The sequence below is a fragment of the Callorhinchus milii genome, unplaced genomic scaffold (assembly GCF_018977255.1).
Source record: "Callorhinchus milii isolate IMCB2004 unplaced genomic scaffold, IMCB_Cmil_1.0 Scaffold14, whole genome shotgun sequence".
Taxonomy (NCBI): domain Eukaryota; kingdom Metazoa; phylum Chordata; class Chondrichthyes; order Chimaeriformes; family Callorhinchidae; genus Callorhinchus; species Callorhinchus milii.
This window is the reverse complement of record NW_024704755.1, coordinates 3931211-3945001: the sequence shown is the minus strand read 5'-3', so window position 1 is coordinate 3945001 and position 13791 is coordinate 3931211. Positions and strand designations below refer to the sequence as shown.

The window sequence follows — 13791 nt, the reverse complement described above, 5'->3', positions numbered from 1 at the left end:
GCTGGTAATGGTTTCATTATTGTTTGCTTACCGGGGATGGCAATTTATTATTCTGCTGTAAACAATGCCACAAAATCTATTGCTGTCTATTGTTTCAGTGCCTTTCAGATTTTCAATAGACCTGTGCAGCTTGGGATCAGTTTCGAGTGCACTACAAAGAGGAGACCCTGCACAGCAAAGTACCTCTGATCCTCTGGTCGGTCAGAGATGGAGATGTGTTTGGAAGGTTTCTTCTTATTAATTTTTGCGCTGTCTCTAGGTGGAGGGAGCGAGGCAGAGCCCTGCTTTGAGCAGCAGCTGGCATTTCAGGATGCTTGTTATGAAGCAGTCAAGTTGCAGCGCACGTTTCGGAGCGCCCAGGGTTGGTGTGAGCGGGGAGGTGGGCATCTCGCCTTCATCCTCCGCCAGGAAACGCAAGAGTTTCTGCAGAAGAGTCTGGCAGCAGGCAGAGACTGGTGGATCGGGCTGGCACCGTGGAAAGAGAACTTAACCCAGGAACGAACCATCGCTGAAGGTATATGAAAGTGGATGAAAGTAGGAGTTTGGAATAAACGCTGTCTTTCACCTTTTCACTAACTCCTAGTTATTTGTTTATGTTAGCTGGATTTTGCCTCATAATTTTGAACTACTTATTTAACAAACGTTAGAATATTTTGTAGCCTGGACCGTCTCGCTGCTGACTGATATTGCTAAATTCTGAGCATCTGGCCCAGATCATAACAATAATAACAATCCTTTCATTTGATAGAGTGCTATAACATTGAAACATTTGAAACTGCTTCGCAGGTCAAGCATGGTCACTGTGTATTTGTTGGCAAATACAGACAGCCAATTAATTTGTGCACAGCAAGGTCTGACAAACAGATAAAAAGCGAATGATAAGTTTTTTTTGGTCAGCCGGGTAGCGCACCAGAGCGCTTGACAGTGGGTGAGCACAACGCCAAGCGGGGATTGGTGACCGTAGATAAGGTCGAAGAGGAAGTTCTTCTGAGTTAAACTACAGTATAACTTACTACCTTTTTTCACCGGAAAGCTACCAAGCCTGTCGCATGGAAATCAAAGCCACAGATTCTAAAATACGTCCTTATTTCACAGCTCTGTGAGCTTGTTTACGATGTTGGTGTCGATGGATGGATTTAGTTAATGGTTTGAATCATTCTGTAGCAGTCTTGCCTCTGAGTCAGAAGGTTATGCTGCACAGTACCGTGATGTCTGTTCCAAGCTATTAAAAGCATGTGTTACGTTGGACAAAAATAGCCACTTCTGTAAAATAAAACAGATTTTTATAAACAGACCAACAGGTACTAAATCAGTAGCCGAAATTGTGGGGGTGGTGGGGGGAATAAAAAATGTTAGAAATGTGCATCAGTTAGATCAGTATCTAAAAGGAATTGTGAATGTTTACTTAATAAAATGTTTTAATGACACGTGCAAATGATGTTCACAGTTGTGCTTAGCATTGGCAAGCAGACTGCACATAGGGCTCTGGTTTACACTGCTTTGATTGTGGGTTTTGCTGGGTGAAAAGAAATATCATGGAAATAAGATTTTGAATTTTTGGCAGCACCTTTGATACGAAAAAACTGCAAATAGCTGCCATTTGAGATATTGCTAGCAGTTTGCCAACTCACTCGGAGTTTATTCATTTGTTTCACACTTGAGGTTAGTCACATTGTTGTTCTGCTCAGTTAATCATTTACATTTGGCAAGAAATTCTTTTCAAACATATTAGTAATATATTAGTAATAATAATAAAAAAAATGTTTTCTTTGTTAGATAATCTACATTTGATTACATGTATAAACTCATTCCCACAAAATGCCTGCACACGGTTCATTTTTCCAGATCAATAGTAATCAGGAGCTTGAAGGCTCATTTAATCAGTAGCTTGAAGGCTCATTCACTCTGCCTCCCCTCTATCCCAGGAGCATTAAGATCAATTGCAAAGCCAACACCGCCATCTATCTAGTTGTGATCAACCAAGGAACTGAACCAGCAGCCTTCTGGTCTGTGTGCAGTAGTTTAGTGCTGTAGGGGATAGTGCCAGAATGCTTGTTTTTTATTCAACAAATCAACTGTACAGCATGTCCACAAAGTTCTCTTACGCCCTGTTACAAAACAGTGATATTAAACTATGGAGGAGGTGAAACAAGCTGTCAGAGACCCATTTCTCCTCGTCTCTCCGTCCATGTTAAGGAACCTGTCACACCAAACATGGCGATGGATCATTACCTGCCATGAAAATGGTGCTCGCTCACACCAATTCTCGTCTAAATACGGTTAAACTCTTATACTGAATACAATTCAGTACTTCTAAATACAATTGTCATCGTTCTGCCACATGCTCCAATTGTTGGTCACTGAATACACTGTAGATGATAAACAAGAGGGTAACTTGCACTTTTTGGGGAAAGATTCTCAAAAAGAGTGCTTTAACATGTTGAAACTATCAAGATTGAAGGTTATATTTCTGTTGGAAATCGGAGTGTAATTTTGCCTGATGCTTCTCTGCAGGAGGTCTGGCCTGGCTAGATGGTACCAAATTAAGCTACAGTAACTGGTCTCCAGCACATCGATTGCCTGCCACGGCAGAGTGTGCTTTCATCGCCAAAAACTCTGCCTACCACTGGCTCAGCACGCCCAACTGCAGCCAAGAGCTTTACTTCATCTGTGAATTTGGTAAGAAAGAAATAGATCCCGTTTCTTTAATAAAAGTGTAGATTTAGGGACAGTCGGTGCAGTAGATCACAATAATGAACAATAGTATGTACAAATACAATGAGCATAGTGAGGGGTGTAGAGGGAAGAATGCACTCCAGTAAATCCTGTGAAGTGCTTTGGGTCATCCTCCTGATGTGAAAGATGCTATACCGGGTGCATTATTATTATTGTTTGCACAACATGTTGGCATAACTGATTCAAGCTGGCATTATCTTTCTCAGAGTCTGGTCGAACACTGGCCTGTGATCACGTTAACGCAACGTTGCAGTGCGAGTCAGGGAAGGTGATTCAAATTGACAACAGCTTTTATGGCCGAAAAACCCTTTCTTACTGTTCCTCGGAGACTGCCTCTCCACCCGAGACACAAGAATGCGGCTGGGTTGACGTGAGAGAGCAAGTGGCAGGTACCGGTAGCTTTTTCATGGTGTGTAAAGAGTTCTAAGTTCTTATCGTTATATAATTTCTATAACGTCTTTCTGTCAAAGCGTAAAGATATATTGGAGGGACGATCTCGTTATTCATGACGTTGCCCAAACCATTTGTTACAGGCTTGATGCTGCTCTCTTTCAAGATATTTAGCCGAGAATGAAGTCCTTTAATTACTGATTAATGATTTATTAATTGAATAAAAAAACAAACATTAAACAGAAGGAAGCAAGTTTGTATTTTCTTTTTGTTTAGAAAAAAAATCCATTGAAGAATAGAATGGCTTCCTCAGCAGGGAGATTTGTGCCAATCAGAATCATCAACTTCATATTATCTCTGAGTTGGTTTTCACCTGATTTCTTCTTCATTCTTCTCTCTTCTCCCTTTTGTTCAATGAGAGTAACGTCATATTAGTGCTTAATGCTTTACACATTAAGGGCTCTGGGACACTACTACCCTGTGTAAGGGGTGCTATATAAATGCAAGTTGTTGCAAGTTGTTGCTGTTTTCTTGACTATTTAAAGATGCCAAATCTAAATCAGCCATCTGTCTTTAAGGTGACTGTCATGGACTGCAGGTTTGCCAGGCTTCAGCTGACCCCACATCTTTTGGAGATCCTTGTCCGAGTCTGGGAAGCTATCTTGTGGTGGAATATCACTGCAAAGAGGGTAAGAAAAACATCAGCAAATCATTAACATTAACAACTGCGTTAACTACAACAATAAACTGAAGTACGCTGAGTTCCTTGTTGATTTGATGCTCCAGAGCTATTTAATCCTGTTTTGTTGAGAACGATGATTGTCTTTGGTGAGAAACATAAAATATTCTCGTGATAAAATCATTACATTTAATGATGGCAAAAGGATCAGAAGAAAGTATCCCCACCTGGGTGAAGCTGCTGCAGAAGATGAAACCTGATTTTTCTTGTGATGTTTTCCTTAGGTCTTCGACTGTTGGTTGACGATTTGTACTCGCTCCTAGAAAACGTAACAATCTCTCAACAGTGGCTGCTGCATCCATATTCTGGGAATCTCACCTGCACGCTCAGCACTGGAGACGGCTTTGTGATTGACCCCTATAATCCGTTACAGTGAGTTTTGCCTGATGGTGAGGTTGGCTGAAGCAAGAGAGATACACACAGCTGTGTAGAATTGTCATATGGAACCATAGAGGCTTTATCTGATGTAACTCCTGAAAGCTGGTTGATCTCTGAGAACCGCCCCCATTCCCCCGTTACTTCCCCACACCCCCAAGGATAATAATTACTTTGTGTGAGGATATTTGGTCAAGAATTGTGGCATGTATGTCCTATCACATTATTGTGTTATTTCATCAGTTCTAATAATGAAATTACAGTTCTTACAGTATGAATCTGGCGTGAACAGCACAGTGTTGTGCTGGAGACCAACTGTGGACTGTAAATCTGCTTGACTATTGTCACTGTTTTATTTGTGAAGGTCTCCCAGCAAAGTGACCCACAGGTACAGAGCTGCAGGACTTTTCACCATCAGCATTGAATGCTCGACTAGTGAATGGAATGTGGCCGCCCAGAAAACCATCTCAATCCAGGAGCCGATTGGTGATTTGGGGACGCTCAAGTGCGCCAATGGTAACCAATCAGCAGACGTTAATAATTGCAGGGCTCTGTATGGAGAACCACTGTGGATTCAGCTGGAAGTTGAAGAAGGTACAATTCATTTCCTGCGCTCAGTGGGATCACAATGTGCACATGCAATGTGTGTCTGTGTTTTACTTTCGACTGAGAAGAGTTATGTTGATCCTGCCCCTGTAGCCGCAAAGAGACCATGCTTTCCGTTGACTGTTTGCTTGTTGCCTTGCCCCCTCCTTGTCCAACTTCAGGTTTCGGCATGGTGCCCTGCGTGGGAACTGCTATATAAATGCAAGTTGTTGTTGTTGATGTTGTTGTTGATGACCTGGATTTAGAACACTTAGCTATAAAGAAACTAGAAGTTGGTGGGAAGTGAAACTGCAATCACAACAGTGTAGACCAGGGGTCTTCAAACCAGTCAATCAGCGTTAGGTGACATCTCATGCACGCTCAATAAAGACAAGAAGAAGGAGATATTCACCTCAGTTTAAACATCAAAGTTTACATATTTTTTCGAGATGCATGAAATACTTTGTGCATCTGGCTTTGTTTTGAATTGGACTCAATAACTAGGCAGTTCTATCACTCCTAACTCTTGTCTTTTTAAATCATGTGCGACAGTGCCATATAGCAGTTGGAGACCCGTGGTATGGATAGATGCATATAATTAGTTATTTGATTGCTTGAATATTTATTCTGTTCATAGTAATGATTGAATATGGTCTGAAACAGTGGCTTAAGTATTAGTTCACAGTTTTGACAATAAGGTAGTTAACTGTACTAAAACAGTCTAGTAGCAGGCTCTAATGAGAATAATATATTCAGATTCATGTTTTCACAGGCACAAATGTGACCTATGTTTTATCAGCTGGAACTGCGGTCCTTCACACTTGCACTGTTCTCAGTGGAAATATTCCTCAGAATGTCACCATAGAAAGTGCCGCTCAGCACCTCATTGGTCCAGGCACACATCAGCTCAAAATTCTTGCCAAAAACAATGTGACAATTCGCGAAGTATCCCAGAACATCACGGTTGACCTTGTGGAGCCAATTGTGGGTTTGGAGGCTGTGTTAAACTCCGCTGTCCTGGAGCTGGGGAAAGATCTCACTGTTAACATCTCTGTGTCCCTTGGTGCTCCGATTCAGCTACAGTTTGAATTTATTGGACCTAATGGGACCTTTTCTGAAACAATTGAAAGTCCTGATGGAAAATTAGGAGCTTATAGCATTCCTATGAACTCTGAAGGTAACAATTTTCTCTTGTTTTTTCCAGCATTGTTTGCAGGATATCTCCAATTGAATTGCACACAAATGCCTCCATGTTTATACAGTACATCCATTAAACTATTGATTTGAGAGCAAGACATCAAGATTTGTCACATTAAATTGATGTGTTTCCCGTGACAGTGTAATGACCTTAACTATTCTAACTGTTACAATTGTTATTAAATCAAATAGCTGTATGGGTTTCTTGTTTGTTATTCATTGCCATAAAGGAATGACAGTTCAATCATATATTACACGATTGATTTTTACATTCGCTGTGACAGTATATTATTATTCTTTTACTAGCTCTTTCATTTAAACAAAATTATTGTTTCAATGCTGAAAAACAGTATGTTTGCGTTTGTAACATCACCTTGAATCCTCTGCTTATCAGGGCAACTTTAATTGGAAATTCCTCCTCTAGTCAAGAAAGCATGTTGTGTTTATTTAATGGTTATTAAGAAGTGAAATGTAGAAGGGGTTTCTTTATCTTAATGTTAAATCTTCTTATGTCTGTTTTCTGTCCATATGCAGGGATTTTCCAGGTTAAAGGGGAGGCTGTCAATGCTTTCTCCAGCATGAGTTTTAATGCTGGGAATATCACTGTGAAGGCAAATTCTTCTATTCTGATAGAGCGTGATGTGGATGATGCCATAGATGAAGGTAAATACAATTGCAATTATCTTCAAATTGGTACTTAATTTGTTAATCACGTATCAAAGGGCTAAATGAGAGTCTTTGTTGAAACATTCCTAACTATGAACTTTAAAATTATCAAATGTGTGAGAATATTTTATTGCCCAATACCTAATTCTTAATTTTAATCCCCATTTTATATAGGATTTAGTTTATTGTAATTTTAAAAGTAAAAGCATCTATTTTTCCAACCAAGTTCTATAAGTGGTTTACAGTAAATGATTAATAACTTTAACGTTTAAAGTGCTGGAATACAAGATTTTGAGTTCAGAATATGCCTGGATATGCTCAAGTTACGACAATCAGAAAATAATTGACTTGACTTTATCAAAGCCACATTACATTACAAGATCCAGAAAGATTCTTGGATCTCAGAGATCAATCGCATCTTTCTCTTTCTGTTCAACAGCTCCTTCACACGAGATCAAAGCTGGAGCCAGACTATCTCCAGTGGAAGTAAGGAATTTAAATTTACTTAAAATTTACAGGTTGGAAACAGGTCATGCCATACTTTTGAAAAATCAATTTGAAAAATCTATTTGTAGCAGTTTTTTAAAAGAATGATCTTTGGATAGTTTTTGTCTGGTGTCTATATAATATGGCTTCTAAAAGTCCAATTCATATATTCTGCCACTACAGCCTTCTGGGGTGTGTAGAAATGTTTTGAAAAGTTTTAACCGTTATAGCCATATGCTTTTACTTATCAGATTGCTAACACAACCAACAAAAGTTTACCCCTTTTCTTAATCTTTTGCAGTCACGTGGTTCTGAAGAAAATCAAATCTCACATCAAAAGGATACACTTCAAGCTATTATTCATGGCAGCGCTTTCCAGGTGGTCGATCCTTTTACCAAACTTGTCTTGAGAGGGAAACAATCGGAGGATCGTGACAAAACCGACAAAAGAGCCTTAATTTTCCAATGGTCATGTGGTACGTTTTTGAAACACTTGGAATTTGGAACGAATTGTCATATCTTCAAGGCATTAACTTCAGTGAAGGGAAGAGGATAACTGAATAGAAAATATCTTCTAAATTTATGGGTCTGCATGTTTCAGCACAATGAGATGCACCCTCAAAAGAAGAAGCAGGGAATCTAGAAAATGAATTCGTTTAATATTTGGCTAAGACAGGTTCTGAATCAGGCCTTAAGCATTGGGTTGCTGACAGAACTACAGACACCGTGACAGTGAAAAAACAAATACTAAGATTATGGTATTAAAGCTACTCAGACATGAGAATAAGTTTGTGTGACTGGAATATTAACCCTTCCAGGGCTGTGACAACACAGACCCTTAAGAGGTTAAAGACGAATGTTATCTTCCAATACCATTCAATACATTATCTCTCTCTATCGAGGTCTGTGCTGGCCATTGTGGAGCACGTGTGTACAGGACAACCAAATTGAAGACACTCAGCAAGATCTGATCATCAGTCCTTCCTGCCTCCCGCCACCTTTTTCTTTGGTTTCAATCAAATTAACTGTAAGTAAACCCGGCAAGACCAACAGCACAACGGAGAAATGTCTGCACTTCACAAAGAACAGCAAGATGAGCCTTAGCATCAGGTACAAAGATAACCTTTAGCATTGAAGACTACTGCGTGGCTTAGTTTGTCGACGATACTTCCTATGCCATTGCATGCTATGATTGTATGAGTTTGTTCAGGAAAAACCTCTTTGAGTGACTCAATGGAAATAATTGTGTGTAGCAGAGCCTGAGCAGTGAAATCTTGCCTGGTGACTGATTAGGGATTAGTCCTTAAATAGGAAAAACTGTATAATCTAGATATGAATGTTGATTTATTAGGAATGTTGTCTAAATTCTAAAATGTTCAAGTGATCCAGATAAAAGATATTCAATTTTTAATAATAAATAGACAAAAATACCACTGGCTCAAATGGAAAGTGCTGACAACTGCAGCTACCTTGTGCTGTGTTTTAGATGTGAGAGCAACTGCAAACCATTAAATTCTTCAGAAGACACTCTATTAAAAGTCACCTGCTCAGAATGTACGACTTCACTGACGTATAACTGGTATAGAGTTAGCACTTCAAATCAAGAGGTAAGAAGTTTTTCGTACTTAAATACTCCAAACAAAACTGACCGTATATGGCTTTTATTTCTACCGTTGTTCATCCAATACTTGTGTTTTTTCTTGTTTCTTCAGATGAACCGGCATTCTGCTTGTGTTAGCCAAAAACAGAATGGTGTTCTGAAAATATTTACTTTAATGAAGGAGAACACAAATGTGTTGATTTTGACAAGTGAGGAATTGGCTAAGATCACTCCAGTGTTAAAAGTGAGAGCAGTTGGTACGTCAAATGGATACCCGGCTTGAGAAAGTTTAAGATGCTCTGTTTGCTTAGTCTAACACTTAAAATGCAATGACTAATTAGCTGAGATACAATTGTGCATTTGTTTACTTTCTCTTAGGTGTAAGTGAGAATGGCGATTACAGATACAGAGATCACACAATCAGCATGGTACCTCCACCACCAGTCGCATCCTGCGCCATTTCCCCTGAAGAAGGATCAACGGTCACCACAACATTCAGCATCAACTGCAAAGTGAACTGCAACTCTGACCAACCTTGCAGCCTTTCAGACCTAAAATACTGCTTCTACGTAAAACCAAGTAATATTGCAAGCCAAGGCTCATTCTAGAACTACTGTAGCGTTGTTTTATTTTAACTGCGGGGTTGGAGTTATTCAAAATTAGATTCAAATCACTGGAGTATGTTAGTCAGTTGCAGATTTACTGTTACATTGATTTGGGAAAACAAAGATGGTTTGGGTGATCCAGAAAATGACTAATATTGCGTTGAAATATTTTCGCAGATATTGCATTGCACTGCGGATCAGAGTCAATATTGCCCTCTGTTTACTTGCCACACGGAGATTCAGACAATAGCGACCAGCTGACAATTACAGTCATCGTCAGTAACAGTGCAGACACTTTCACCAGTGTCACTGTTAACGCTACGGTAATATTTTCAACTTTGTTTTCATCTTGTAATGATGTATTCCCTCAAGCTTCTGAGAGTTTCCAAACCACACAGACCAGTACACACAAATATTGCAAATTGTTCTTTCATTTCAATGTCTTCCAGACCTTCATAAGGCTATGTTTATTACCTGGAACTGGTTTTTACTAAGGTTTAATTGTGACTACATTTCTTAAAATATTTAATGCTGAATTTTAAAATGAGATCACTTACACCTATGAGTATATTCATCATTGTTACATGAAGGGTTTTGAATCTCAACTGAATTGCAATTTGTGGTTTGGTTTCATTCAAATCAATGTGCTCGTGCAAAAGTGATACCATAGACAAATGCCTCTCAATGTTTTTTTGAAAGCTGTAGGTGTGTGTGTATATATATATATATATGTCTATAGTTGATACCTATAGTTGTATATCTATTTCTCTCACTCTTCGGCTGGCTATCATGTCATAAATTTGGGTATGAAATCATAATTCATAGTTTTCTACCAACTCAATTGCAATTGAGCCTCAATCCAATAGGTAAATTGACTACATTCAAATTTGATCTGGCATTTACTGAATATTATACTTTGCTACTATGAGTTTTAAATTTTTCTATGAAATGGAGAAGATTCATCAACAATAATCATGACACAATTGTACCAGGCTTCCTTATATCTCTCCCTATTTGTTGCAGGTCCATAAATTCTCAAATACTGATAGCAAGAAAGATCTACAGACGATACTGTCAGAAAGCATACAGGATATGTCAGAAACTAATAGTTCTTTACTCATCCAACTGTTTGAGTCGGTTTCTTCAGTCCTAAATCAAGAGATTAACACTGGAGACACGGGCAGCCTGACTCTGGATGATAGAAAACAGGTAACAGAAGGATCATTGTACAAAGGCATAATGTAAGATAGCCAGTCACAGATTTAAAAAGGAGTTTAGAGGGACTTTACACAGGGGGGTGGTGAGAATGCAAAATTAATTGCCAGAAGCTGTGATTGAAGCAGAAAGCAAAGTGAATAAAGAGGTATGAGGGTGTATTGGCATGACATCTCAACGCCATGATAAGATGCTGTATCAATTAGTTGATTTAATTGTAAAGAAGCAGTTCGCAGAAATGTATTACAACTCTGAATATATGCTTTTTTTGCTGTATGAATACCATCTACAAGCTGAGAGAAATGATGCTGTTGAATATGTTCACTGTGGACGTCATATCATTCCACACAGTCCTGGAGGTGTCTGAGGTTCTTAAACAGATAACCCATAGGCCTGAGGAACTGAACGCTAAAGCACAGGTACCTCAAGTGTACCATTTGTTATGTCTTTGCACTTTTCAACTGTCCAGCGCCTTGGGACGTCCTACCAACGTGAAAGGCGCTCTATAAATTAAACCTTGTTGTTGTTTTCTCCATTCTTGACTGCTCTTTATCTATTGATTTAGCGTGTAAGACATGCTGTTTAACAATGGCACGAGTGATCACATTCACAAACTAAGAATGGCATAAATCCTCAACTATTAGTATTTTTTAATTGAAATCATGAATAGAAATTGGAAACAAGACGGAAGGGGAGATTGAATTACCTTACGTAACTGATGTATTGAGCATTCAGTCCTGCGAGCTGCAAGCAGTTTTGGTATCTGCCAGTAACACATTTGAGTATTGTTTGCATTTGGCAAATGGATCATTGTGTTCGTATGTAAAGAAAATTCTTGACATGAATGTGATTTTGACAAAGCAACCCAAATTGATGCCCCTGCACAGAAAGGAATGAAACAAAATAAAACCCTCATTGTATAGAGCAGCGAATCAGGTTTTTTTCTTATTCTCATATATTTTCTTATTCTGTACTAGAATATCTGATAATTTTCCTTCTCGTCTGCTTTTAAGCTGCAAGCCAACACAATCCTCCTGAACATGGCGAAATCCTTGCTCACTCTGACTGTCGCGGATGACAAAGACTATGACAAAAGAACTATTGCAGCAAATTCCCTCTTCAGGACAGTTAATGACCTGTTGGAAGCTTCAGAAGGAAATGAAATGCAAAGTAACTTGGGTGCAGATCAGGTGAATGTGCGTCAATCAGCAATGAATTAACACTGACAACACTTCATGCTACGGAGCTGTAAATTCATAGTGACATGTCCCGAGTGAACGGAGAGAAAATTATGCTGCACAACAGTGATGCATTTTTATTGTTTCAGCAACGGGAAGTGTTGGAGAATTTATTGAGCACAATCGAGCATTTGCAGAATGCATTGCTGATGGAAAAGCAAGCAGAGGATGAACCAATTATATTGATGGCGCCCAGTATAACCATGTTCCTGCAGAGGTAAGTAGAAGATTGACACCAGCGTGTTGTATTTCTAACTACAGTAGTTCCACGTTCGTCAAGATATTTCAATAGTGGATTAACGGCCCATTGTGGTTTGTGACTTTTGTTTTTGGTCAGCCAGGTGTCTGACACACGCGGAAACCCATTGCCTTGCTTAAGAGTACCCAAACCATTCTGAGATATATGCGCCAGCCACTTGTGGAAATTCATAGGTTGGTGTCATTCAGTGAGTGATATGTATACAGTGATATGTCATTTTTAGGCAACTGGTTATTTGCTGTTACCCCCTTCTATAGACGTGTAAAATTAAAGATCTGCACCATACCTTTATTTAGAAACATAATCGGAAGCATCTAAGTTTAAAACAAGACAACTCGATAGAGGATTTGTGAACAAGGATAGGCACTGCAATTATTTCTGGAAATAACTGGCATGATTATTAAATAAGGGCCACCTGGTGGATTTGTGTGAAAAGTGTTCCTTTGATGCTTGGTCTGTTTACTGTATGTATATTAGAAACTGCTCTGAACAAACTTTGACTCAGGTGACTCACACAATCACGCAAAGTTTCCAGGTGAAATCTCACATCAGAAATTCAGCACAGCGATGTTAACCCCGATCTGAACCGGCACAGCAGTTGTCTGTAATTGTCCCCAAGTGCCATGATCACTCAGTGAACGTAAGCATTTGACAACCTAACACCTGAAACTGATACAGTAAAATTACACCATTGACGGAGCAAAAAGTTGGAATAAATCAAGAAAAATCTAGACAGCCAATGCTTTGTGTATTTGGAAAATAACCTGAAGTTTTCATTTTTTTGAGCGCATGGACTGAATATTTTTTAAAAAATTTTATTCATTTGTAAAGGCTTTCAGCAGACGGTGAGGAAGGGCACTCCATAATTATCCCAAATTCCACTGCTGCGAGCTTCACCCTCCCACCACTCTCAGCTCTGAAACTTAAGAGTGGCATTGACACAGTGGACGTAAGGGTGAGTGAGGTTCACAGTAACTGTAACAGTTCTACCGTGCCATATTGTATATCAGTATAATTGTGAGGGACTAGAACTGAAATAAAATACATAATCTATTCAGGATTTGCAAGCACGGTGTGTGACAATCACAATCCCATTTGTAATTTACAAGGTTATCAATACTGGAGAGACAAGTTGAAATGATTTATGATTATCTTACTATGATTATCTCGATCTTGAAATTATTTATCTTTGTTTAGATGGTGAGTTTTTCAGTGAATCCTTTCACATGGGCGAACAAGAGTGAAGTGAGTGGAACTGTGGGTGGTCTGACACTGACGTTGGTGAATGGCACAGTCCAGCCCATTAACGAACTGTCTGAGGACATTGAGGTTAGTCTGCAAACTGCTCCAATTTTCATTAATAATAATACTGACCCTTTGCAGTCAATCTTTAAGATCTGTCTCTCGTTATGGTGCTGTTTATGGCTGATTCAAATCTCTTCCAATTTGAACACTCTGTATCTTTGCTCAGGGGACAATTTTGTTTAAGAAAGAAAGAAAGATGCTGGAACAACAAACAATTAGAGTGGGAATTAATGGCTAACAACTGACTTGATTTGTATTGCTTGCAACTTTCTTAAAGGAAGATTAGCCTGTGATGGCATGTCAGTAAGCTCGAGACAAGAATCGGTAGTTTTAAGTTCTGACTCTAACATCTTCCTTTGCCCCGATGCCAATCCCAGTGTGTTACACATCTGATT

General features: G+C 39.1%; 1 protein-coding gene across 1 annotated transcript in view; it reads left to right on the top strand.

Moving 5' to 3' along the window:
- pkd1l2b (polycystic kidney disease 1 like 2b) overlaps window positions 1–13791 on the top strand; it is a 29393-nt gene that overhangs the window by 2473 nt on the left and 13129 nt on the right. The window contains exons 2-21 of the mRNA XM_042340384.1: window positions 260–514; window positions 2515–2679; window positions 2943–3125; window positions 3705–3815; window positions 4090–4237; window positions 4614–4834; window positions 5598–6002; window positions 6557–6685; window positions 7128–7174; window positions 7476–7650; window positions 8696–8781; window positions 8887–9031; window positions 9153–9353; window positions 9557–9702; window positions 10403–10588; window positions 10888–11013; window positions 11608–11784; window positions 11922–12049; window positions 12923–13046; window positions 13289–13420. Of these exons, the coding sequence (XP_042196318.1) occupies window positions 260–514; window positions 2515–2679; window positions 2943–3125; window positions 3705–3815; window positions 4090–4237; window positions 4614–4834; window positions 5598–6002; window positions 6557–6685; window positions 7128–7174; window positions 7476–7650; window positions 8696–8781; window positions 8887–9031; window positions 9153–9353; window positions 9557–9702; window positions 10403–10588; window positions 10888–11013; window positions 11608–11784; window positions 11922–12049; window positions 12923–13046; window positions 13289–13420 (3290 nt within the window). The remainder of the gene's footprint in view (window positions 1–259; window positions 515–2514; window positions 2680–2942; window positions 3126–3704; window positions 3816–4089; window positions 4238–4613; window positions 4835–5597; window positions 6003–6556; window positions 6686–7127; window positions 7175–7475; window positions 7651–8695; window positions 8782–8886; window positions 9032–9152; window positions 9354–9556; window positions 9703–10402; window positions 10589–10887; window positions 11014–11607; window positions 11785–11921; window positions 12050–12922; window positions 13047–13288; window positions 13421–13791) is intronic.